The sequence below is a fragment of the Triturus cristatus genome, chromosome 2_1 (genome assembly GCF_964204655.1).
Source record: "Triturus cristatus chromosome 2_1, aTriCri1.1, whole genome shotgun sequence".
Taxonomy (NCBI): domain Eukaryota; kingdom Metazoa; phylum Chordata; class Amphibia; order Caudata; family Salamandridae; genus Triturus; species Triturus cristatus.
The window spans coordinates 19211294-19237739 of record NC_140581.1 but is presented as its reverse complement, the minus strand read 5'-3'; the positions used below and the strand labels follow the sequence as shown (position 1 = coordinate 19237739).

Here is a 26446-nt window from a genome sequence, read left to right as displayed (position 1 = left end):
ATGGCAGCACTGCACACCCAGCACTGCATTGCCCTCTCTGAGAGTTCTCAATCTCTGTGCAGCACATGGCAGCACTGCACACCCAGCACTGCATTGCCCTCTCTGAGAGTTCTCAATCTCTGTGCAGCACATGGCAGCACTGCACACCCAGCACTGCACTGCCCTCTCTGAGAGTTCTCAATCTCTGTGCAGCACATGGCAGCACTGCACACCCAGCACTGCACTGCCCTCTCTGAGAGTTCTCAATCTCTGTGCAGCACAGGCAGCACTGCACACCCAGCACTGCATTGCCCTCTCTGAGAGTTCTCAATCTCTGTGCAGCACATGGCAGCACTGCACACCCAGCACTGCATTGCCCTCTCTGAGAGTTCTCAATCTCTGCGCAGCACATGGCAGCACTGCACACCCAGCACTGCATTGCCCTCTCTGAGAGCTCTCAATCTCTGTGCAGCACATGGCAGCACTGCACACCCAGCACTGCATTGCCCTCTCTGAGAGTTCTCAATCTCTGTGCAGCACATGGCAGCACTGCACACCCAGCACTGCATTGCCCTCTCTGAGAGTTCTCAATCTCTGTGCAGCACATGGCAGCACTGCACACCTAGCACTGCATTGCCCTCTCTGAGAGTTCTCAATCTCTGTGCAGCACATGGCAGCACTGCACACCCAGCACTGCATTGCCCTCTCTGAGAGTTCTCAATCTCTGTGCAGCGCATGGCAGCACTGCACACCCAGCACTGCATTGTCCTCTCTGAGAGTTCTCAATCTCTGTGCAGCAACAGCCGCAGAACAGGTCATGGCGATAAAGTTATTTTCAATAAATCGAGGTCCTTCTTTCTCAGGAAAACGCAAGAGAGCTTCCTTTCTGTAAAAAATGTTAACAGGCAGTAAAATCACGTGGCTGCCAAAAATAAAGCGCAGTCGTGCTGATTGTGATTTAAAAAAACAATAAATGGAGCTGCCATTAATGCTGCAGCCGAAGCTGCGATAAAAAGAAGAGAAGGGGCACGGCCGCTATAGTTAGCGCATGCCATGTCTGCAATGCTGTGAATGCATTCATTGAAATCACAGAAAGGTGTCAAGGGAGGTTTATTTTAAATATACGCCGGTTTGAATGAGAGGAGCTAGATGATTTTCACATGGCTGAAATGAAAGGAAACAGTCAGGATTATTGCAGAAGAAATTCACGGCGACGCGCCCGTGAGCTCTAACTACATTTCACGAGTCTCAAGATCCTGGACCGTTTTTAAATCATTATCAAGAGCTTCCACACACCCAGAAAATGTAAGCCTCGATTAACACTACGAATTGAAGAACAGATAATGGACATCTGTCTGCAGCACAATTGAGAACCCAAACCAAACCAAGTCCGAGTCCTGAAGAGAATCCCGGAAGTGTTGGGGATTCGAAACGCGTTGGCTGTTGAGTGTGGGGGACGGTAGAACAGGGTGTGCCACGAGGGGACTGAATAGAAATGATTTCCCCCTTGTTCTAGGTTTTCAACACCCTCAAGTAGGATATGCACCCCCACCCTCCCACAGGCAGGACAGTAGACATGTGTCTTTGAATGAGAAATTGTCCGCCTTGTATTTTCAGTCCTAATGTAGGACTGGTTTAATTTCAGGCTGGCACACATCATTTTTCGACGTTTGTCGTGTGATCATTGGTTTGCAGTATATATTTTTGTCACAAATAACGTTTGGTATTATGTATGTATTGTATATATTGTCTCACAAACAAAATGGTTCTAAATCACGCATACCAATGTGTTGCAATTGTGTGATTTACTGATGAGGTGTTTCCTTTTAAAAGACATGCCCAATTGACTTATGAATGTCTTTTTGAATTATCAAAACTAAGCAGAATAAATGCTCAAAATCCTCAGAATTAGTGGTCTCAGGTTTATCACGAATAGTTAAAATAAACTTCCCTTGACACCTCTCTGTGATTTCAATATGTGGGTGGTCCGGTCTGGGGAGGGCAGGACCCACGCCTGCCTTGTTTTGACTGGTGAATGCATTAAGGCAGCCGGGAGCACACTCTCACCCGGTGCACAGTGTCCAGGGGCAGCTGCGTCCCGGAAGGGCTCAACCATGTTGTTATTCCCTGCAGTGGTCCCTATGCCCACCCTCTCCCTGGAGCACCACCCAAACAGCAGGCACGTGAAATGAAAACAATGTTGTTGAGGTGCACATACCACAAGTAAAGTTCGCAAACCGCTGCTTAAAATGAAAAAAAACAGAGATCCTAACCCTACTAACCCATTCCATGTGAGCGCAGCACCTGATCTCGACATGACCAAGAATTATGTGCATGCCCCTGCTATGGAAGTAAACGCCCAGGGCGCCTGCCATGGGGATCAGGTGCTGCACTCCCTAGGAAGTCACAAATAATGAGTGTGGAGGGAGGTTCGTGGCGAATGAGAAGGCACAAACTTTGGGGAGGTGCACAGGAAGAAAGTAGTGCAGTGCCACAGTAAAAGTAAAGGGGCCAGTAACCATGGAAGGACAGAAATTATGACATGACCGTCATAAGGAGGGACTAACAAACCAATCGGAAGACAGCATTTAAGACAAAAGCCAATGAAAAAGATGGGCGGAGAGTGAGCGGAGCATACACACATCTTCCAAGCTATACTGAATAGTGCATGCTTTGCAAAGCGAGCAGCGCATGCGCTGCAACGCTAGGCTCAACCTAAAAAGAAGCCTTTGTTATTCTTCCTGGTGATTACACCATTTAATTGGGGCAATGATTCTCTACCCAAAATTTGTGTCTGATGATATTTGGTCTCGTAGTATCTTTCAAATTAGGTCCAAGCAAGGAGAGTGATTAGTGGATGTGCTGACAGCGAATTTACGGAAAGCCTCCCAAAGTAATTTGAATGGCTCAGGTAATATCTATACCTTCAATGCTAGGAGTGTGCAGAGCATGATTGATTATGTCTTTGTTTCTTATAATTGACATAAGTAAATCAATCAATGTTCTGTTGAGGTTAGCCCTCAAATGATCATGATCCAATCATCCTACCATTTTCACAAACCCTCTGGGAAACTGATCAATCAATCTGTGTTGAGTAGAGCTGAGCACGGACAATTTACAAAACAGGAATTGGTTAACTTTGACACTTTGACAAACACAATAGTGAGCTATAATTTCAATAACATGTTGCATTGTTAACTGGAGATGTCTGCTTAATATATTGCTTTAGACGTTTTCAAGCTAGCTCTAACTTTGTCAATAACTTGTTAACTTCTTGAAAGATTGGTCCAATAACTTTTAAGAAACATTAATGTTTCAGGCACGCTTGTTTGAGTTTCACCCCACTATTAATCTTTGCTTTAGACATGAACGAGATTATGAAGCTTTGGTATGTCTTTAAGAAAACCATCCTTAAAAGGAGTAGTTGCCAGCACAAGGCTTGGGAGGACTTGTGTTACTTTCTTTCATGTGCTTTCACAAACAACACAAGTGCTTCCCCTGAGCAGCGTGACATTTCCAGTCACAGCTCAAGTGCAGTGCAGTGTCACATCTCAGGGATAAGCAGCTTCTCCAAGTTTTGATCATTTCTTAAATGAGAATATGCATTTAATTCCCAGCCTTGAAGACCCCCAGACGTGCACGCCAGAAAGAGGTGAAACAAGGCTCTGGCTGGGCACTCCTCAGTCTGTGACTGAAGCTGATAGGGTGAGCAAGAAACCAGAGAACAAGGAAACCTGAGGAGAAAATGGAAAATATGAAATGTACCATTTATTGTGATACAAGCCTGCTCTTAGGCCTGCTCTTGGGCCTGCTCTTAGGCATGCTCTTAGGCCTGCTCTTAGGCCTGCTCTTAGGCCTGCTCTTAGGCCTGCTCCTAGGCCTGCTCCTAGGCCTGCTCTTAGGCTTGCTCCTAGGCCTGCTCTTAGGCCTGCTCTTAGGCCTGCTCCTAGGCCTGCTCTTAGGCCTGCTCTTAGGCCTGCTCTTAGGCCTGCTCCTAGGCCTGCTCTTAGGCCTGCTCTTAGGCCTGCTCCTAGGACTGCTCCTAGGCCTGCTCTTAGGCCTGCTCTTAGGCCTGCTCTTAGGCCTGCTCCTAGGCCTGCTCTTAGGCCTGCTCTTAGGCCTGCTCTTAGGCCTGCTCCTAGGACTGCTCTTAGGCCTGCTCTTAGGCCTGCTCTTAGGCATGCTCTTAGGCATGCTCCTAGGCCTGCTCTTAGGCATGCTCTCTGCATCTTCGTTAACCGTGGTAAATGACTTAGCGCTCTCTTGCCTCAGAATTAAGGTGGTAGAATTCCAATTAGCAGATTTATTTAAATGTATGAATGTATAATTGATATAATACACAACAAAACAGCATCTGCACCATATTTAGCAGGAGTCACAACAAATAGTAGGATGGAACGGGATGAGGTATTTACTGCACAAAATATTAACCAAAGATATCAGTATTTTCTGAGCTGGTTAAATACTCTTATTCAAGGTTGTGGCCCTTGTAGTGTGGCTACACATACGGATGCGCAAAGTCTTCATGTTTGCTTCTACTTTTGGCATTTTTCTTTCTAAATTCTCAGAGGTGTGATATTTATTGTATGCAGTAAATCCTCCACCCGCGTTAAATATCCCTGAGTAGAAATTATATTAATAATAGATATGATTCGTGCACATATTTATATGTGTTTGTTTGGATGGAACTGAGCTCTGCACGTATAAGCATGGCCTCAGTACAATTTCCTATTTACTCAATAATGCTGCCTTACATCGTGTCATACAGTTTATTCTAATTCATTTCTAAGGAGGGATGCCAGTAACCAGAGAAGTGCACCCAATCTCACACACAGACACACAGACAGACACACAGGGCTCAGCCACACCCTGTGTACAGAGCTCAGGTATCATAGGCCCCACCCCTTCTGTGAGAGTATAAAAGGCACGTCCTGAGCACGAGATGAACAGAGGACCCAGGCACAGAGACTCCATCCCCCAACTCCTTACTCTCTTAGCAACATGAGGGCCATCCTTGCAGCTGTGGCAGTGCTGCACGCACTGATACCTGGAGGTAGGATCAGCATGCCCTTTTATAGTCATAATTATTTAGAGTTCACTTAAAGGTGCACATAGATATGAGGAGAGTAACGGTCAGGACCGAGCTCACTTTTCGCCAGAAATGAGCTGTAAGTTGAAATGTCCCTAGCTGACTCTATCTACTTTCATATGATTGCCCTTGTTACCTTTATCCCTGTCTTTCCCTGTTTGTTCCATTGTTTTTCTCAGTTTTGGACAACCTGTAATTGCAGGGGAATCTCCACCCACAAACCAAAACTCTGGTGCTGTCCTAAGGACCCCTCCCGTGTGCTCTAAGGTAGGCTATAAGTAGAACTATTTGCAGTGACGTGGAGTATTCAGAGGGTGCCCAACTTTACCTGGGGGCCTGCCTGAGGTTCTGCCTTGCTAGACCTTGCCACGTTTCTTAGCCCTGTACCCTGAGACATGTCTCCCTGTGACCATGCAGTCACTTATGGTCTCAAACGTTGCAACAGGTGCAGCATCGAGGGTCATCACCTTCAGAGCATCTGTTCTCACAGTTTCCATAAGTTGATCACCAACAATACTTGCCTGAAAGTTGGGAGTGTGGAGAAGCACGTGGCTAGTTCATCCAGCCCTTTCATAGGCTGCCTGTGTCCACAGTGTCAAGACACAGGTGGAAGCAAATGATTCCCCAGTCTTGTTTCCACAGTCCCCTCTCAGCCAGTTAGTAATTCCTAACTTCTGCATCTGTCTCAGGTGCTTTGATGCTGGGATTGTGTCAGGTTTGAAGTGGTGGAACCATTCAGGCATTGCTGATAATGCTGAATGAAGAATTATAATTGTCAGCTGTTTCCTCCAGGACCTTACGTCAATGTGACTCCGTTTCGAAAGATTTCCTTTTTTGTCATGAAATATGGAACAAAATCTGTACCAACAAGTCTAATTTGCTCCTTGACTTGAGCTCCACCAAACATGAGACTTGTGTCCCAACTCAGGTTCTTAGTGTATGAAAAAGGCTATTCAAAGGCAGAAGTACCATTGGGCACAGGGTCAAGACTGATTTGCATATGGCCAGGTCAAAACTGGGGTGGCAGAGTGAGCAAAAGAATGATGCATGTAACCCAGATCACTTGACTGGGGGTGATGTTTTGATTTCTTCTGCATTCCGTCCATCAATAGTTATTTTTGCATTTGTCACCCCGAGTGGGACGGGTATGCTCAGATGTGAGTCCCTTGCTCTCCATGCCACTGGAATCAAGCTATCCTGGCTGAAGAGGGGGGAAACCCCGAAAATGGTCCTAGGATGCTTGTTTCCGGTCCAGGGAGGATCTGGCTTGGCAGTTCGGGCTGGACTGTTCCCATGAGGCACAGGGTCAAGACTGATTTGCATATGTCTGGGTTCAAACTGGCATGGCATGGTGAGCAAAATAATGATGGATTTAACCCAGATCTCTTGACTGGGGGTGAATGTTTTGATTTGTTCTGCATTCCATCCATCAATAGTTCTTTTTGCATTATTCATCCTAATATGGCACATTTAAAAAGATGTGCCTGGTGCAAACATGGAAAATGCACCACATGTATGATACAGCCCAGACGTCTCTTGGCTTCTCCTTATTCCTAAATCATCTCACTGCAAAGAGTGAAGAGGACCTACTCTAAGTCTCTAACATCTATGCTTCTTTTTTACATGATTTGAATTTTAAGCACAATTATACTCAGATCTCTAAAATTCGTTTCTTTTTTCCCAGCAGATTGCCTGTTTTGCGAGCAGTGTCTCGCTACCGGCAGCAGCCAGTGCTCAGGTATCTTCAAGCAATGCTCTGCTGACGTCACTCACTGCATCAAAGGATTGGAGAACAGCACAGTCGGTGGGTGCCAAATGCCATATGTTGGTAATGTGACTTAATTATCAACATTATGGCCAGTGCTCATTTGTACAATAATGATTACAGCAGCCAAAGATATTTCTTAAGAGGCCATTGCAGGTGGCACTGGCTGCAGCCCCTGTCAGCGCTACCAGATACCAGGACCAACAACACCTACATACCATTACAGTACAAAAAGTATGAAAATGTGGACTACACTATGTGAACTAAAGCTATTAGAAAGGCCTAAGCAAGCACCCTGGTATTAATATTTTAATAATCCTACACTGAATTATTAAACACTTTGCTCATGTGCTTTTTTAAAACATGGAGTGGCAGAGCCACCATGTGGTGGATTGTCATAAATACGTGCTGCTGATATGAAATAGGTGCAGGTGCCAAGCACCAGAACACACCAGCACAAATTAAGAACTGATTCTGGCCATTTAGTGATTGGTTGTAAGGTGCCTCTGTGACCTTCAAAGTGCCCTCCATTGCCTCCACATGGCAGCAGCTTGTGATTCACTCATGTGTGGTTTCTGGGATAACTATCTCAACCTTGCCAGCCGAGTTCTCTTGCTTGCCTGTTTTCAAAGTACTGATTTGCAAACAGTCCATGGCCGGAAAAATGGCAGTTTAGAATTGTGGAAAAAGTAATAAAGATTTGAGAGTGACATAAGTGACAGATTTCCATGAAGGAAGCAATGTTGAGGGAGGTGCGGTATGTGGCACCTCATTAAAAAATGTCCAAGAGGAATTTTTCTCCCTACATACAATTGACATTTGCTGAAAAACCTTTTCCAAGTTATTTTTAAACACCAAACCCTTGCATTTTCAGGGGACAGCTGTTTCATCCATACTGCTTACTCATGTCTGCTCTGGAACTCACAATATGCATTCGGCCAACAGGGAATATTCTTATTCTAACTGCATTCAAGGACTGTCTGGATCCCTCCAACAAAGCAACCTGCGAAAGAGACTCAACCTTCAAAAACTCAGTTTCCTCTTTCAGAATTAGCAGAACTTGCTGTGACTCTGACTTCTGCAATGGAGGAGATGTGCAAGGTATGTATGTCCCTGGCTCTGACATCCTTTGCACAGGCAAGATGCAGAATGCAGACAGTCTTTGTCTCTGATATAAGAAACCAAGGATGTGTGCAGGGTATGTACAGTCTGTGATCCCTACATCTGTAACAGAGGAGATGTTTAGGGTACATGAAGTCTGTGACTCTTATATCTGTAATATAAAGTAGGTATAGGGTATGTACAGTGTGTGACTCCAACATCTGTAACTGAGGGAATGCCTGGCTCTCACAAAACTGAATTGGCTACCCGCCAAGAGACAGATAGACTGTAAGGCTCTGTGCATTGCCCACAAGTTAAAATCCTCATGTACTACAACATCTTATCACCCATATACTGCTTCAAGAGCACAAAGATCTCATGACTTGTCACTCCGTGCAGTCTCCAAGATGTCCCATCCATTGGACACATCTGTCATTTAGCTCTGGGAATACCGATTCAGGCAGCTGTTTTTTCTTTATGAAAAACTCTAACATAACATAACATAACATACCATGAAATAAAAAGCAAAGGTATGTTCAGTAACATAAATGAAATGCAGGGTATATAAAACCTGTGACTCTGACACCTGTAACAGAGGGAATGTGCAGCGTGCATACAGTCTGTGACTCCAACATCTGTGACAAAGGAGATGTTCAGCGTAGGTGCAGCCTGTGACTCCAACATCTGTGACACAAGGCTGTGCAGGGTGCACACAGTAACAGGAGGGATGGGCAGGATACATACAGTTTGTGACTCCATCATCTGTAACAGATGGGATGCTCACGGTATGTACTGCCTATGGCTCTGATATCTTTAACAGAGGGATGTGCACGGTACATGCACCCTATGATTCTGACATCTGTGACTAAGGGGCTATGTAAGGGTCATACAATGTGTGAGTGTGACATCTACAACTCAGGGGATGTGCAACATGCATTCAATGTGTGACTGTGACATCTGTGGCACAGGGGATGTACTATGTACATATAGTGTGTGGCTTCAACTTTTATAAGGGATGCGATGTGCAATGTTTTCTAGTTGAGTTTCTACAGTAACAGAGGGGATGTGGAACATATGTGCATGAGCTAGCTGTAAGTGCTGGAACTTGTGAAACACATGGAGCTTGATTTAGCTAGTGGCATGACTTCTCACAAATAATCTTTATTACTCTATATCACACATCCTTGCCCCAGCTCGTAACCCCAAAATCAAGAGTGTACACACCTCTGACAGTTGTATATCACAACACAGAGGCCAATAATATCAACCTTCACATAGATTGACTCCACAAAATCAGCCACCGTCTTGTCATAGCAATCATATACTGGGAATTCAGATGTTGAATACACACCCCTACTCACAGGATTCTCATTGGCATCAAATCTGTTCTCACAGGAATGGACCAGAGATAAAGATTTCCAATGTGTAGAGTTTTCTTAAAGATGAGTCAGAAATCACTTGATCTCCCAGCTCTTCCATGTTCCCTAATAAAATTAAACATTAAGGGGGGAGTACTGGTTCCCAAAATAAATGCATGTAGGAAGGTCTCTTAGTGGGAAGCAGGACTCTGAAAAACAACTTGGCCAAGGAGGAAAGGAGATGCAAGCCTCTGCTCGAATCCCCAGCAAGGATCATTGGACCAGTTATTTCAGGCCGCAAAAGAGTCCTTTTGGATAGGGAGCAGTAACAACTCATCTCATCGATAGGGGCGTCGGGGTGCTGAGCTGCCTCCTGTGAGCCATGCCACACTACCCCTCAGCTCTGGTCACACTGTTCTTGAATTCATTTAGTTGTGTTAATGAGAACACACCACAGGTCAGCCCTATTGGCCTTTTGAGGCTCCTGATTATAGGAGGGGGAGGAGGGGGCTAATTCACAATCCATCTAATAGATGCTGTTTAAGAATATCTCATTGTGTAAGCAGATGTCTTGACTGCACATGTGTAGGGGGTAATCCAACTATGTTCGACTCACACAGGTACAATTCATTCCATATAGTGGATGTACTGTGGAAGCCCCAGGCACTGCAGTATATCACCTACAATGGGTCTGTCATGGCACTCACCAGTGCATTCTTCAGAATAATGAGGAGTGACACAGGGCAGCAGGTGCTGGATCCCAAATCCTCTCCTAGTTTCTTCTTGCACTGGAATTAGAAAATGGGAAATGGATTAATACATGTCTTCTATGGGTATCTTCTGCCCTGCCTGGTTACTGATTTGCAGTGCAGTAATCATGCATCGCTACTTCTTATGTCCAGTGACAGTTTCATACCCTGCTGCTAACAGTCACCAAAGAGGAACCAAGATAAGAAAAAAAGATCATTCCAAAGTTGTTGCTTTGTGCATTTGTGAAGTGTGTGTGTGAGTATGAATGTGTGACAGGAAGTGTGTGTGTGAGTTAGTCTGTATGTGCAAGTGTATGAAGGAGTGGGAATCAGTGAGAGGGGGTGCTGGATTGTGTGTGAGTATGAATGCGTGACAGGAAGTGTGTGTGTGAGTTAGTCTGTATGTGCATGTGTTTGAAGGAGTGGGAATCAGTGAGAGGGGGTGCTGGATTGTGTGTGTGAGTATAAATGTGTGACAGGAAGTGTGTGTGTGAGTTAGTCTGTATGTGCAAGTGTATGAAGGAGTGGGAATCAGTGAGAGGGGTGCTGGATTGTGTGTGAGTGTGAATGCGTGACATGAAGTGTGTGTGAGTTAGTCTGTATGTGCATGTGTTTGAAGGAGTGGGAATCAGTGAGAGGGGTGCTGGATTGTGTTTGTGAGTGTGATTGTGCATGGATTTCAGGGAATGAGAACCGATGATAGTGATCATATATGTGAGTGTTTCCAAGTGAGAGTTGGAAAATAGATCAGAGAATGAGTCAGAGAATGAGTGAATGAGAAAGAGTAACTCAAAGAGGGAGTGATCCGGTTGAGCCCCGAATTGAGAATCTGGGAGGTTTTGTGGTCATGGCTAAGTTAGAATAAGTACATGAGGGAAAGTGAGTAAAAGTGAAAGTGAGAGGGAGACCATATGAAAGAGTATGTGTTTGAGTGTCTTCAGGTGTGTGTGAAGGAATGAGAAACATTTATAATGAGTGCATGAAGGAGAGCGTGAAAATGTGAAAGAGTGGGTCTTTTTTTGAATGCCCTCAGTGTTATGTGTGAATAACATAACATGTGTATTTGTAAAGCACACGTTCACCCAAGGTACTCCTTTATCAGTCTCAGGATGATGAAATGATGCTGAGTGGACACACCAGGACTTGAACCTGCGACTATGAGCTCAAATATAGGCCCCTACAGTGGCCTCATTAGTCCACTAAGCCACTAACCCAGCAGGAGAATGAGAAACAGCAAAAGTGTGTATGAGGTAAGCGTGTAGTAGTAAGTGTTATAGAATGTGTAACTGTGTTTGTGTGTGAATAAACGTGAGTGGAAATCACTGAGTGAAAGAGACTCCTGGGTATATTTACAAAAGAATGGAGAAGCATGTCATTAAGCAAAAATTGTTGGCACAGCTCTTCTCCAGTTTGAAAATGCAGGCAGGAATGTGCCATAGTCACAAGAATGGCGGGCACCGTGCATTTCCCCTAGCACTGGCGCTGAGTTCAGCTGCCAAGCGCCAACACAGGCATCCTTTAACCATAGTGCGAGGGGACCTGAGTTGGAGGAAATTATTGTTTATGTGCAGAAAGGTCTCCCAGCACACAATGATTTTTTATGAGCGGGAAGGAGACCTTCCGGCACATAAACAATCATTCATGGCGTTCTGCGACCTCTATGTGCGCTGCTTAATGCAGCACACATAGAAGTTGCAAAACGTAATTTTTATACAGCACCCTTGTAAATAGGGGGCAAAGTCAAAATCAACGGGTGATGCAGTGGAACGCCCACCGCAACTCCCATTGCCTTTCTCTTTCATGTTAAGTACAGCCTGAAAGGGTGCCTTATTTATGAGGCAGCAATAAGCCACATTATGTGGCTTAACGCTGCCTTGTAAATACAGTGAAGCCCCTGTCGCCGACACAACATCGATAAAAGTGACATTATGGTGGCATTAGGGGCTTGTAAATATGCCCCTCAATGTGATAGTGAATGAGTGGTTCTGTGAGTGTATTTGTGTTTGTGAGTGAGAGTGATTGTAACTGAGAACTAGTGATCCTTATGCCTCTCAGCTGTTGAGTGCCTGAGTAGCTGTATGTCGAGACTCAACTCTGGTCCTCAATCGTACCTCAGGCCTATCACACCTACCTCAGTCCACAACCTACATGGAGGTCATCATTTCATCTCACCTGATATAGTGATGTTAAAGATGCATACATGATTGTATAGCTTGAAAGTTAACTTGCATTTGCTCTTTGATTCCAGAATGTTGTGCTTGCAAACAATTGATCACTTAACGTATGCTAAACATCGGTAAAAAGGCAATTATCGCAAGGGGCACCTTACCTATTCCAATGGGTTACATAGTGATGTTTTCATTTTAATACCTAAGAAACTATAGTGAAACAAAAATGTGGGTGCCAGACAGCCTCCCATTCAACTGATGTTGAGCCGAGTCACACCAGGACGCATTTCAAGTTGATGGCAGAAGCTTGACAGGTCACTTTTGAAACCGCATCCACAGCTCACTGACCACTCCACGGGGACAGACCCTGCTTCCAGCAGCAAAAATAACATCTTACATAGAACAAGCAAGAGTTACAGCTAAAGGATGGATCAACTACTGACTGTACCACACATTTGAAAGATATGACAATACCTCCTTCACAATCATCCAGTCAGCCAATCATTTCCACTTCCAAATAGTATGGTAGGTATTGGTGTGATCATTGATACCCCTTTCTACAGATTTGTAATCAGATATTCTAGGCTGCCTCTAACCTCGCAGTCTCAGCAAAACAACACACATGTGCTGAAATCAATTCAAATCAAAGGATATTTTCTTTAGCACACAAGTGAAAAACATGTCAAACCAACTATGGAAAATAGTTTTGAATCTTACACATGTAGCACTTCTATATCCAACACTTCTGAAACAGGATCCTCCTAAAAGGACAATTAAACCTGAACTCTGAGGGTTCTGCGGCCTTGTCAGGGGGATGAAACCCAATAAACATCATGCAGTATAATGCAATCTCTTCTCCACCTGCTCTTTGCTTGCAGCATAAACAATGGAGATGCATCTCTACCCCTCTAGCATGCAAAGCCGCTTCAGATTATCATGGGCCCTTGTGAGAATCCTGGAAGAAGTCAACCCCGAGGCAAAGGCGTGCAGCAGGTAGTGGCCATGGCGTGCTTGAATAAGGAGGGTCAATGAGGCCAAACATGTTTATGTGTATGGTTTATAAACTTGTATGTAACATGTACTTTTATGTAGTTATTATCTTTCTGGGGGAAATTCTCCTTAGAGTTTTGCTGAGTGGAGAAATGGCCTGTCTGGATCCTCTGGCGTCTCCTGAAAATAATGTGCATGATTATATGCCTTGAGCGTGTCATGGGACCAGACTGTGCTTCAACAGTCCCAATAACTGGACCATAGAAAGCACTGTCCCCATCAAAAGACTCAACTCTTTCAGGGGATGTCCATCTCCCAGCACTCACAGTGAGGCGGCGACATTCTTTAATCTCATCTGAATAAAAATTCAAAAAGCATCAACACCGGCCAGGTCAAGTCAAGTCAAGAATAACTTTATTTCGGTTCCAAGAACCATAAAGGTTTGACAAATAAAAACATTACAGTTTAAGAACTGTATAACACCTTTGAAAAACATCACAGCAAATAGGAAAAACAGGGAAGAGCTTGTGGTTTGCAAATTTCAGATCATAGAGTAAAAAGTTTGGGACAGCATAGGATCACACAGATCCTTAAAAATTCCAGCAGTGTATATTTTGACAATGAGAAATTACAACATTCTTGTTCAGCCGCTATAGTTCGTAACGCTTTCTGATAGCCATCGTAACTTTAATATAATTGGATACCGCAGTGCAAATAACAGGAGTGACCAAAGTGTGCAGAAAATGAAAACCATCAATATATGTACAGGGGCGGATTTCCCTTCAAAGTGGGGCTAAAAATGTATTTCTCGCCTCTTTGTACAGGGGGCAGAATAAGATAAAAAGCACAGTGCTCTGGCTTGCCAAATATTCACACGGGAATGCAACTAGAAAGTGCAAAGTACATCAGCGAAATCTGGTTAAAAGAACTCTGGGGCATATTAACAAGGAACAGGGAAAAGTAACGCTAAGGGCGCTTAGCGTTAATTCTTTTAACACCCGCTATCGCTGGATAATATCGCCTGGTTATCGCGTTATTAACAACGCTAACCGCCTAGGTGATAAAAAATCAAGCGATAGCAGCCTTTTGGGAGGTTATCGCTGGTAATGCAGCGATAAAACTACAAGGATAGGGATATTCTTGTTGAGAGCCCATGGTGGACTTAGCCATGTAATCCACTCCCATTGGATTACATGGCTAAGTCTGAAAATTAGCAGACGTAAAAAAGCAGCATTAACCATGGTTAGCGCTGTTTTTTTTGTCTCTAACAGGGTTAGCGTGAAGCTTGATAATAGGAGAAGTGTCGCTTAGCGACATTTATCCTATTATTTTGCTCTGGAACGCCCACTTTGCATCTCATTAGAGATGCAAAGGGAAGCGTAGTGAAAAAGGGTGCTAATATGCGATTTTGCATGTTAGCACCCTGTTGTTGATAGAGCGATATTATTATCTCTTCTTCTTTGGCTTTTAAAGCCCTTGTTAATATGCCCCTCTGTTCTGTACGTGGGTGGTAAAGGTTAGATAGAATTGCTGTGGGCCGGGAAGCAAATATGAGAGGCCCATCTCCTCGTGTTGTGAGTAGCGCATATTGGCCCTAGAGTGATATGCCTCTTTGATTATGACTTTCCCAATTTTTGGAATGCTTTCAGGGATGTCATAAAAGTACCCCAGTCCTACCACTTGGAATTTGTCTCTTACAAATTGAAGCCATGGGATCGTTAAGGCGCTGTCCAGATTAATACAATTTTTAATGACTTCCCCTGAGAACATTCCTTCGTCAGATACCAAATTTGTCCCCATAAGAGCAGAAGTGCACTACCTCTTCTGTCCTCTACGAACTCTAACCCCAGTTATTGATGACAAAAGTATGTCGGGGCTCTCATGGGAGTCAATAATAACCTTCTTTATAAATGTATTTTTCAAAACTTGTAGTTGGCAGCTTTTGTAGTGACCCCGCACCCCTGCACCATAGGTTTCCACAGACATACATTTAGTTTTGTAAAGGGTGACTCGCTCTCTCACAGGCTTGTGTCCTAATTTGCAGGTGGTGCTAAATAGCCCCTCCACAGCTGTACTTGTTTGTTGCACCCTTGCTGTAATAAGTGGTTCCCAATTCATCTGACTGTTGAAAAGGTTCCCTGCGTACGTAAAGTTGTTCAACTTCTCTATTATTTTGCCCCTTACAGCAACATTTCTGGCTTTGTAGATTTGGGGACACACCATGGCATAAGATGGAATAAAATGTACTTTTAAGTCAAACAACAACAAAAAATCGGTAAAATCATTATTCAATTGTTAAAGGATATTGCTGTCACTGCCATTAACACTGTGCCGTCTGCATATGATAGTGGTGGGACACGGTTACCACAAATTCAATGAAAATCAATCTCCGTATCCAATAAAAAGGCCGTTTGTGTACATTAGAAAGAGAAAGGGGGCTAAGAAGCACCCTTGACGAACATGTTCTGTAGAGACAATCGGCTTGGTCCTTTCCCCTTGGGTGCTGTATGTTATAACAATTGCGGGGTTAGCATGTAACCTGCGCAGGAGGGAAATCAGTCCGTTTTCTACGCCCATTCTTCCCATCAGGGCCCACAGTTTGTCCTGCTTAACAGTGTCAAAAGCACTGGACAAGTCCATGAAGGCCAGGTGGATAGAACCCTGTCTGGTCTTCATGTACTTGCCAATGATCACAGACAAATTGAGACATTGGTCAGTGGTCCCCAACCCTCTCCTAAAGCCCTATTGTGTTTTTGATATGACCCCTGTGGTGGACGCCCAGGCCTCTAGTCAGGCAAGGATTACCCTCCCCCAATACCTTTACTGTAGCATCAATTAAGGAAATTGGCCTATAACATGCTGGGTCACTCCTATTGTCTTTTTTAAAAACGGAAACCACTATGGCCTCCTTCCAAGTTACTGGAACAGTGCTGATAACTACTGCTTTAAAGACATTTGTCAATAGAGGTGCCTACAGGTTGGGATTCATTTTAAACAAATCAAGTGGGACACCGTCAGGACCTGGGGCTTTCAAACATATCCCCTTCGCTAAACCTCAGACTACTAATTAGGTACTGTCGCAGGGGTTAGCATGAAGGGCCCTTCCAAGGTTATTTGGGGCCTTTATACATTCAGTGTCACACCACCATACCTCTTGGGGTTCTCTTCAATGGGTGGGTCTGGTCATCCTTCTAGCTACATCCGAGCAAAGCAGCTCAAACTCCCAGAAAACCTCATCTGGGGAGTAATCGTGCTGTAAACACCTCATAATTAGGTGATAATTTGCTGTAATGGTATCTTCCTCAAATTGGAGAGGGATAATCTTGCCCCATTTTAGCCTAACCTCATCATAGAGACCTTTCACCAGTTCCCCTCCTAGACTAATTTTAGACCTTAAAGGTTCCGTATGCATCATAATCCATGCATTAAGGAGATGTTAAGGCCAGAATATGTTCATGACAAAGACCTTCATGGTTAAGTTAATTTAGATATGATCAATGTGAGTCATGCTCGTTAACCCCATATTGTCGTTCTCTGGGGCTTTTGTCTAACATCGAAAGATAAAGATCCTGTCAACCACAGGAAAGACTCTTGATTCTGTCAATAGGGCCTGGATCTCAAACTTCCTCTGACATTAGCTTCTCACCAGCTTCTGAATGTTTTTGAGAAGCTGCCAGTGAAGACAGTGTGGGCTTCAGATGCTGCCTTCAAACAAGGGCTAGAGAAGAAGTGAAAACACAACGTGCTGCTCATCCTCTTGCCACTATGTCTCTTCTCCATGATACACCTGTTTCTCTAAGGGCAGGTGGTATTTTGATGAAGCCACCTTCTCATAGTCTCAAAGATGTCAACAAGAAAGTGGAGTTTCAAAAGCAATTGTCTCACTTACCTGTAACATTATTAATACTCCCACTGTGTGTCCATTGTGGTGCCTGCAATGATGTGCTGCCTAAAATCTGGAGCCCACCTTCCCCTTCCTTTAAAATCTATCTGTATGCTGGGGCATGGAGCATGGGCCAACTGGTAAGATCAAAACACACTCAACATATTGGCATTGACACTATTTACTTAAACCTCAAGGGTGCGTTGCGCTCTGGTGCGTGGCTGATATGTGGATGGTTTGTTGTCCTCACATCTCCCGGACATGGAGAATGCAATGGTTCAGGTCTAGTGAGTTACGTCAAGCACACAAAATTCTACAGCAGTTAGAGGAAAATAATTGTTATTCTGGGCAAGGATAAAGTATATAAAATATATGTGCCTCATGAGTTAAACCTAACATTTGTTTCATTTTCATACAGTGTGGGGTATTTAATGCTATTGGTGTTAGGGTGGGCGAATTTAGCATCACCTCGGCATCCCTCTTATGAATAGAAATACACTTTTCAATTCCTGTTCTGTTATTTCAGTGCCTGCTGTAGACGAAACTCCCAATGGATATAAATGTAAAGATTGTCTCACTACCGAGTCTGTGGACCCCTGCTCAGCGGCTGGAGAAGTACAGTGTACCGGGGAGCTCAACACCTGTACCAGCTTCTCTGGAACTTGCGCAAGACCTGGTGAGATAAACCAATTTTTGTAATTATGAGTTATATATCCCACTGCACAAATCTTCTTGGTTTCTGGTCCTTTCTTTTAAACTAAGGGGCTGATTATGATGTTGGTGGGACTGACACCGACTTGCCCTCAGTGTCAGTCCAACTGACATCTCTAACCGCCATCAGACTGTTGCATTCGGATGCAGTTGATCCGATCCCATTGGCCCAGCGACTGACCAATAGCTTCCAACTGGCTCCAGGATCCCATTGGGTGGTCAGTCCGATCACTTTCTCCACAATAGAGCCAGCTCCTTCTCAGGCACCGCTGTGGGGATTGTGATCCGCCTTTCTCTGCCAGCCATCGTGAAAAAAGGCTGGCAAAAAGGTTTTTTTGGGGCCCCTAGCAGGGCCTCTGTCCCCTGTGGCTCTCCGCTTCGGGCACTGAGGGCATCTCTGGTGCACCCCTAAATATCCCTTCATCATGTAGCAAACACCACATGGTGCCTTCCATGGGGTGCAGGATTGTTTGAAAACATGTCTCTTTGCATTGGTTCTTGCCTCAATACAAATCGACATGTTTCCAACCGCTCTCACAGCGGTCAGATCCCAATTCTGTAGGCAGGACGACCAACTACCTGTCAGTCAGTCTGACCCCCGCAACGATGGCAGTCGGGCGCTCATTTGACCATCATCATAATCTGCCCCTAAAAGCTGTTCACAATAATTAATTTTAATTATTAACATAGCATCCAACTGACTATCTTCAGTGTGCACTGTTTTACCAAAATATATAGTAGAAATCATCTCTCATTGACCAAATATACCCCGATGATGTGGTATTTTTATGGTGCAAACCTAGACAAAAAGGCACAAAGGTGCTGTACATGGTCGAAGGCAAACTAAACCAAGGCTAAGCTTCAGAACGACTGCAGTGTTTGGGAAACTGAGTCTAAGACACCTGGAATGAGTGTCTTGTTCCATCCATTCTATGCTCAGATAGCTTGTGGCCGGCACTACAAACGGGGTCATCACGCTCATTTATCAGCTGGGTCTTCATTGTATCTGAGGCAGGGAAATAAGCTTATAAATCATAAATTAGGATGTATAAAGGGCATCTGAAAGCAAACCAGGTGTAGTCACTATCATAATTGAATTATTTCAGCAAAGAACCCTACCGGAGCACTACTTGCAGGTTATAACTTCTTGACAGAAAGTATGAATCATTTCCCCAAGCAACCCCCCCCCCCCTCCCTCAACACACAAAAGATATTTTTCAGAACTGGCAGAATTTATAGTTGAATCTGAAGAAATACTGGATCAAGGTGCTCCTCAATTAATTTGCTGGTCAAATGTTAGACCTATCACAGAGAAGGATGTAAAATCTAATATTGCTGTAATTAATTTATGTTATCAAGTCAGGCTCTCCTCTACAGCACTGGTAACCATGGAAACTAATCAAAAAGTTACGCCTTCCCAGGGGAGGAGTAATAACAAGAAGTTTCTCTATTTTTCCTCATTTCTTAATCTTTCTCTGTGTGCTGCGTTCTGCAGCACTCATAAAAAGAGGACTATCCCTGCCAGGCTTGTTTTTGGTTCATGGTGCAAGGGTTCCTGCATTGACTGTATGCTGCCAAAAGGGTGCCAGCCCATGGGAAAGGACAGAAGTGCACAGTATAGCCCTAAATACAAGGCAACCTGCTGTGCTGCACTGCATGACAAACTCGTGTATTTTTGGGCTAACTAGAACTGATAGTCAGTTAAGCTGCTCTGATCATGGCTTACATAATGGGCAGGGCGTCACTCTTGGGCCATTTGATTTTCAATCATGGTATGTCAGAGAAATCTGTGATAAGGGACAAGAGGGCTAGAAGGGAGCTATCCAGGTTGATACGTGTAAGTAAAATTGTCATCCGCATGTAGAGGAATTTTTGAAAGTGAGGACACCCTAGATTTTCAGATATGCGTGATGGCTGCCACCATAGGTTCCACCGTCAGGAGGAACAAAAGCAGTGATGGGGCAGCCTTGGCATGTACCTCTTAAGACAGAGAATATGTCCGACAGTAAGCCCCTGCAGTTGACTTATGCTGTAGTAGAAGTGTAGAGCCAGCCGACTTTCACAATGAAGTCCTTACCCAGTCTGAACTGTCATAGGGGTCAAAACAGATCGCTCTACTCAATACGTTCTAATGCCTTTTTGGCATCTAGTTAAAGGGTCAGGGTGTCCTCCTGTGAGCCCCTGGATAGCCAGAGAAGGTGGGCCAGGAATTCTAGGTGATCATATTCATGTGGAATGAATCCTACCTGGGAATGATGGATCAGGTTGGGGATAAAATGTGCTGCGTATCTACTTGGACATATGTCATCTCATAATGTAGTGGATTGCAAAGGTTTTTTTTTTAACCAAGCAATAAAGTTTATTATTATTATTGTTATGGGTGGGGATAACCTGTTTGAGGTGGGTAGTAAGATTTTGGCAAGTATCTTGCTGTCAGAGTTCAGGATGGAGATCAGGTAAAAGCTGCTGTAGAGCAAAGGTTCCTTATCCGGTTTAAGCAGAACAGTGATCTTTGCACTATTGGACATCTGCAAGAGAGACCCAGTGCTGTTAGACTTTTAGGAAGGCCACATTGCAGGCAGTCCACAGTCTCCACCCTAAGGCACAGATGTAATTCTCTCTGAAAACCATCCTCTCCTGGAACCTTGTTATATGTGTTGGCTTGCAGGATTTCCTCCTCGGAGTTCCTACCATCTTGGCCCTCATCATTAAGGCAAGGTAGTGACAGGGAGTCAAGAAAGAGTTTTACCCTTGTTGGGGGGATTCTGCTTATACACAGAACTGTGCACAGAGACCCAGGACCTCAGTACCCAGAACCCCTAACCGACTAGCATCAGTGTCTCATTAGCTCTCCGTCCTATAGCGAAGCTACCAATGATTAGACAACCCAGAACATGCGACTTCGGGTACTCTCAGGAATGGTGGGAAACAAGAACACTCTTTCGTTCGATTCTCATACCAGTCCACAACGTGAGTAAATAGAGACACGGAAAAGTTTAAAATGTTTATTTTAACGACGTGCTCTAAGATGCAGTGTTTTTGCTAACATAAGCAGGCATATGATTAAAAATATTACGATCAGCATTGTTACAATTCCATAAAACACAAAGGGAGAAATCATATTATAATGATAGTAGAAACAGGTCCTATAGTGCCTTGTGAACCACCCTCCCCTGCTAGGAACTAGGTTTTATAATAATAGAAGGTCTCTTAGGCTTGAATGGGGAACCCCATACCTCCAAGATCAGCAGAAGTGATTCACATCAGAATCAGCAAAGCTCTCTCTCTCTGGAAAATCCAATCATGCATGCAGTGCAATATTAAAGGCGCTACAATTTCAGTTAGCTGCAGCTGTGTTCATGTTGTGTGTAGAGCGTGTGCCGATCAGCCCGAATAACAGCGTACTTTGTTATGGTAACCTTGGAGGCTTCTGCGCGCACTGTACAGACTAAGGTTGTGATGTAAGTCTAGGGATGTTAAAAACAAGACGTTCTCATGTGAAGAAATTCAAGCAATCTAACTTACAACAGCAGCCCCATGCAGTGTCCTGTGCAAAAGCTGCCAAATGGCAAAATGCTGTATAAACTTCTAATACGCTTATGCTAACATAGTAATGTGTGCAAGCAGGGCCCTGCCTTCACTACACCCTCCCTTGATCGGAACACGTACATGAAGGTAGGCAATTTTAGGAACGCAGAGTTCAAGTTCAAGTGAGACAGACTCAAGTTCAAAATTTTCCAAAACGTGTAATTGGGAGTAATAAGTTCTGAATAGTAAAAAAAAAAATTGAAAAAAACAATAAGGGGGAATGTACTGCCCAACCGTAAAAAGGGAAAAACAGTAAAAAATTGTTGTTCGAGCACAGGACGTGGTGAAGATGGACAAATGCCAAATCAACCCAACAGCGTATAGACACAGTACGTTGCAACCGCCTCCAAGTGGAAGTCATTGTTATCATCAGAAAACATTTCAGTCATCCAATTCAATAACGTGAAGGAACATTTATGTTCTTCGACAGCCGGAGCCTCTAGCACCATCAGAGGTCAACTCGGTTGTTCTTTGAGATTACTGTGTGCCAGAAAGTTATGGGCTGCAGACCATATGTTCCAATTGTCTTGGACTCCATGTGCCGCCTCACAGGCCATAATTCCAATACCAGAACAGTCTAACTCATGAGCAACTAAGGGACTCATCAGCAGATCATAATCCGGGTTAGGAGACACCGTATTGCAGAGAAACAAATCCAGAGCCCATTCAAAACAGCAATCCAGGCAATGGAAAACAGGATGCACGCATGTAAAGTAGGAGAACCGGAAGGAGGCTACACTCAAGGTGGCCAGAGGTAGCGTTCCATAGTATTCAAGCATCCGGTTGTGAAGCTGGAACAGCCGAGACAGGTTGTCTTGTGACACAGACTGTGCAGCCATTTTTGAGCAAGCAAATTAACAGCAGTACAGTGGCAGCCAAGGCGAGAATTAACGGTAAACCGCCAAAGAGGCTGGAAAAAATAGGATGAAAAAATGCCGGTATTACACCAAATATAGTTTGGAACAAAGTCACAAGGCCAGAGCTTACTACTTAAAAAAAATGAGCCAAACCCGTGGTCGACGAGGCATTGAATATAGTGTGAATCAAAGCGCCGAAATGCAGTGGGAGATCAGTATTTCAAAGCACATGACCTTGGTGCGGATGTTTGCCACGTGAAGGACAAATGTTGTATGGGATGAAGTAAGGGCAACTTCTTTCTGTGACAATAGAGCCCTTATTCTACTCATCTTGTTGAACTCTGCTTTCAAAGTCGGAATGGAAGGCCAGATGGACACAGCGAACTTCCCATGCGGAGGTGGGAAAAGCACATTCTTACAGCAGAATACATGTTGGGAGATGGTCACAATATACGGAATGCCTGCCAGCATACCTTAGCAATCTTCATTATTTAAAAGTAAATAGCTACCGTTAGCTAGCAACGTGAAAGTTGGTGTTATTGCTGGAACTGGATTACCCTTTAGAATGCAGGCTGGGTCGGAGCTTGCATGTTACACAAGCCGTGCAATTGTATGTTCTTGCAAACTAGTGAGTGATCAGGTGTAGAAGTGCACTCTTTGACTTTTGAATTAACTTCTTTACCCTCCCTCAGGCATCTGTAGGTAAATGGCAGAGACAAAACTTCATGGAGATACGCGCTTCCCAATGGTTCATATCTGCCTCTGGCATAATGTTTCAGGCATGAACTGAATTTAAACTGGGGGAAAGTGCAGTGTTATTAACCCATGAATGAGCCATACAGCTAAATTTGATTCAGCAACAGAAAAAGGTGAAGGTTCCAACTTTTCAATATGCAAAAGTGAATATGCAGCATCCTTCATAGACATAAATTGTTGTTTTTCAGTCAAATTAAACGGTAAAAATAGAGAAGAGGTATTCATGTAGTCCCAAGGAACTTTCACAGATTTTAAGGTTTGTAAAGTCCAAGCAAACTGCATGATAGAACGTAATTGATTTTGACCATGGTACAAAACAGACACTTCATCCTGTACAATATCAACAACAGATGAAGCAATATTATCTAATGTTTAAATTTGGGAAGAAAGGGTATTAATGCTATTATCAACAACTGCAAGCACTTTTTCTAAATTAGCCTGATCAATAGCCCTTAATCTGGAAGCAGCTTCAATTTAAGAAAGTTTCCAAACTTGTTGTTTATAGCATATATCCATCGTTTCAACCTGCCTCCTACGGGGCCTATAACAAAGTCATTCAAATCAACATCATCAGTCAATTTGGACAAATGAAGTTTAACTGACGCCAAAGTGGAATGCTTAAGCCAGTTCTGACATAACTTGCCTACTGAATAGGTAGTAACAGAATGATCCCTTTCAAAACGGAGATGCACCCTAACCTGTGTATAGCCAGGTGCCAGACCCAGAAAACGATGTTGTCATGAATCTAAATTTTTTGCCATAATAACCAACCTTGGGGTTCCAAGCTGGAAATCTTAAATGAGGAATTTAGTAACAGGGACAGCAATTCATCAATGGACCTATCGGTGTGATTGTACCATGTAGGGTATTCTCCCAAATCAGCAATGGGGGAACATTTAATGTTGTAGACGTATCCAATCCAAAGCAAGTGGTTTGTGAAATAGTCGAATTCAAAAACAACATATGGTTCAGGATGAGACATGCACGATGCAAAGCCTCAGTGCCTTGCACTTGCCAGCTTTTAGAACCCCAAACTGATTTAAGATCAATAGTATCTTTCCACAGCTCATAGCCCACTATAGCTAATTGATCGATACAGTAATTTAGTGTGGGTGAGTCTAACTTTGGAAGAAGATTTAGCAGTCATATTAAAATAAAATGCGTCAGGATTAGATCGAATAAAATCAGTACAATAAGTAAACTTTTTCAAAAGAGTTTTCGAGCTGCCTTCAATGGAAGCTGGACAATGTTCCCATTGTGTGTAATTAACCACATTTCTAAATGTGTTGGGTTTATGCAGAAAATGGTTGCCATAATGTTGGTAGCAGAATAGGTCTGCATAAGTAGCTGAGTCCAAATGCAAATCTTCAGCATCAAAAGCAGCATAATATTTCAAATCAGAAAAAAGAGCCTGTACGGCTTGGACATCCCAATCATCAGAGCGAATGTTTTGTTTTACAAATCCCCCGTTGAAACACGAAGTACATTGGGGACATTTATAACCTCTGTAGGGCCGTGTAGCTGAAATTTTACAGCATCCCACACAATTCCATCTAATACAGGCCAAGCTGTGATGTTGACAAAAATCTGGTCCCTCTTAATTCTGTTAGATGAGCAGTGTGGTGCCAAAGTTCCATCGATTAATGTAGATCTTTCTTTAACATAATGTCCATTTACTAGACGAAAATACATAATTACAAATCCAAATGACATGAATAAAAAAATTGGAATAAGGACCAGCCAAATGTAAGTCCAAGGTGGTATCAAAAAATGTCTTTTAAACCAAACAGCAAAAATAGAAACTTTCGATAGGGACCTCGATGTTGTAGAGTCAGTGGCAAATGAAAAGTGTGACTGATTAACAGCATTTGTGTGGACACCAGGCAATGACACATCTGTGGGGTAAGTATACTCAGTATCATCATTGAGATCACCAGCAGGTGGATACAATAAAGGATTAGTAACTGTATGCATCTCAATGTCAATGTCAGGCCTGTTGGTATTCGCCGGAGCCAAAATAGAATTTCTCAGCATCGCTGGACAAGAGATCGCTGGTTTCATACTAAGAAGAATCGGCCACTCACTGTAATTTGACAATTTTCAATGGAGATGTACCTGTTTTCCTTGCGACTAGGAAGTGGAGGTAAAATGACCGTTCTTGTACCCTGCACGCCAAGCACAGGAACTGGTGCACGATATGAGCGGCCAAACTATTTCTTGTTCTCCACCTTCTCACGGACCAGGTCACCGACTCGGGGTAGCCAGCCAACAAACGGAATCTGAAGCATAGCATCAGTTATGGAGGGCAAGTGTTCCTTTGTAAGACTGTCACGAGTCTTTTGTAGGTTCTGTAATACAGTAGAATGATCATCTACGTCAAAGGGTGCGGCAGACGCCGCCATGTCTAGACGCTCAAGGTCCGTAACAAACATTTTGATGCCAAAGAGCATTTCGTATGGGGTCCGCCCACCCAAAGACCTTCAAGGGAGATTTTTAAGTGCATGTTGAACGCTATAAAGATGGGCCAGACAGTTCCTGCCAGTACCTAAAACCCTAGCTGTCAAAGATTGCTTTAAGTCACGGTTCATTCGCTCCACACCACTATTGCCCTCAGGCCTGTATGGAGACGAAAATTTGACCTGCACCCCCAATGACCTCATAGCATCCTTGTCTGCCTTAGAGGCAAATGCTGGACCCTGGTCCAAGTGATGGGTGCCACATGCAAAAATTCCCACAAAGACACGCAAATCCTTTATGACAGTTCGAGCATCAGCACTACGTTGTGGCCAGAGCCAATAAAAGTGTGTGCACGAATCCACTGCAACTAAGATGTACTTATATGCAGTATCTGAGGAGAAAGGACCGCAGTGATCTAAATAAACACACCCAAGTGGTCTATTAGATATGTACAGCTGTGTTTCTGGCGGTCGCACAGCAGTTGAAGGTTTGATCTGCTGGCAAATGTCACAAGAAAGAACATAATCATGTGTCTGTTTGTACAGTCTACGCCGCCAGTAATGCTGCTGTAAGAGAGTCTCTGAAATGCCGGCATGAGCCGAGGCCATGCCCTCGTGAGCGGCTGTTATCAAGGTTTGTCTGAGGTCTGTGTTGGGAATCAATCTATTACCAATGTCGTTAATTCTCACATTGGGAACTTTATCAGGACTTAAATGATAAGAGTATTTAGAAGGGAAACCTCTAGGGTAATTACCTCCCTTCTCTGTTGCAGCAATGGCTGCCAAGATGTCATCATCAATCTTACTTTTGGAATGTGTAACTGCTGCTACTACATATTTTGCTACTGCTGTCTTCGCTGCTTCATCAGCAAGACAGTTACCAACAGCGTGTACTCCTACGTGCTGGTGACCAAGAGTATGAATTAGAAACACGAGCGGCAGACGTTCTTTAAGTTCTCCCACTCTAACCCAAAGCATTTTGTGTTTGATCATGCT

General features: G+C 43.8%; 1 protein-coding gene across 1 annotated transcript in view; it reads left to right on the top strand.

The window, feature by feature from the left end:
• Positions 1–4965: 4965 nt before the first annotated feature.
• The window catches only part of LOC146863625 (phospholipase A2 inhibitor gamma subunit B-like), a 62311-nt gene continuing 40830 nt past the window's right edge, over positions 4966–26446 (top strand). The window contains exons 1-4 of the mRNA XM_085640659.1: positions 4966–5032; positions 6753–6872; positions 7779–7934; positions 17609–17758. Coding sequence (XP_085496785.1) covers positions 4981–5032; positions 6753–6872; positions 7779–7934; positions 17609–17758 — 478 coding nt within the window. The 5' untranslated portion in view covers positions 4966–4980. The remainder of the gene's footprint in view (positions 5033–6752; positions 6873–7778; positions 7935–17608; positions 17759–26446) is intronic.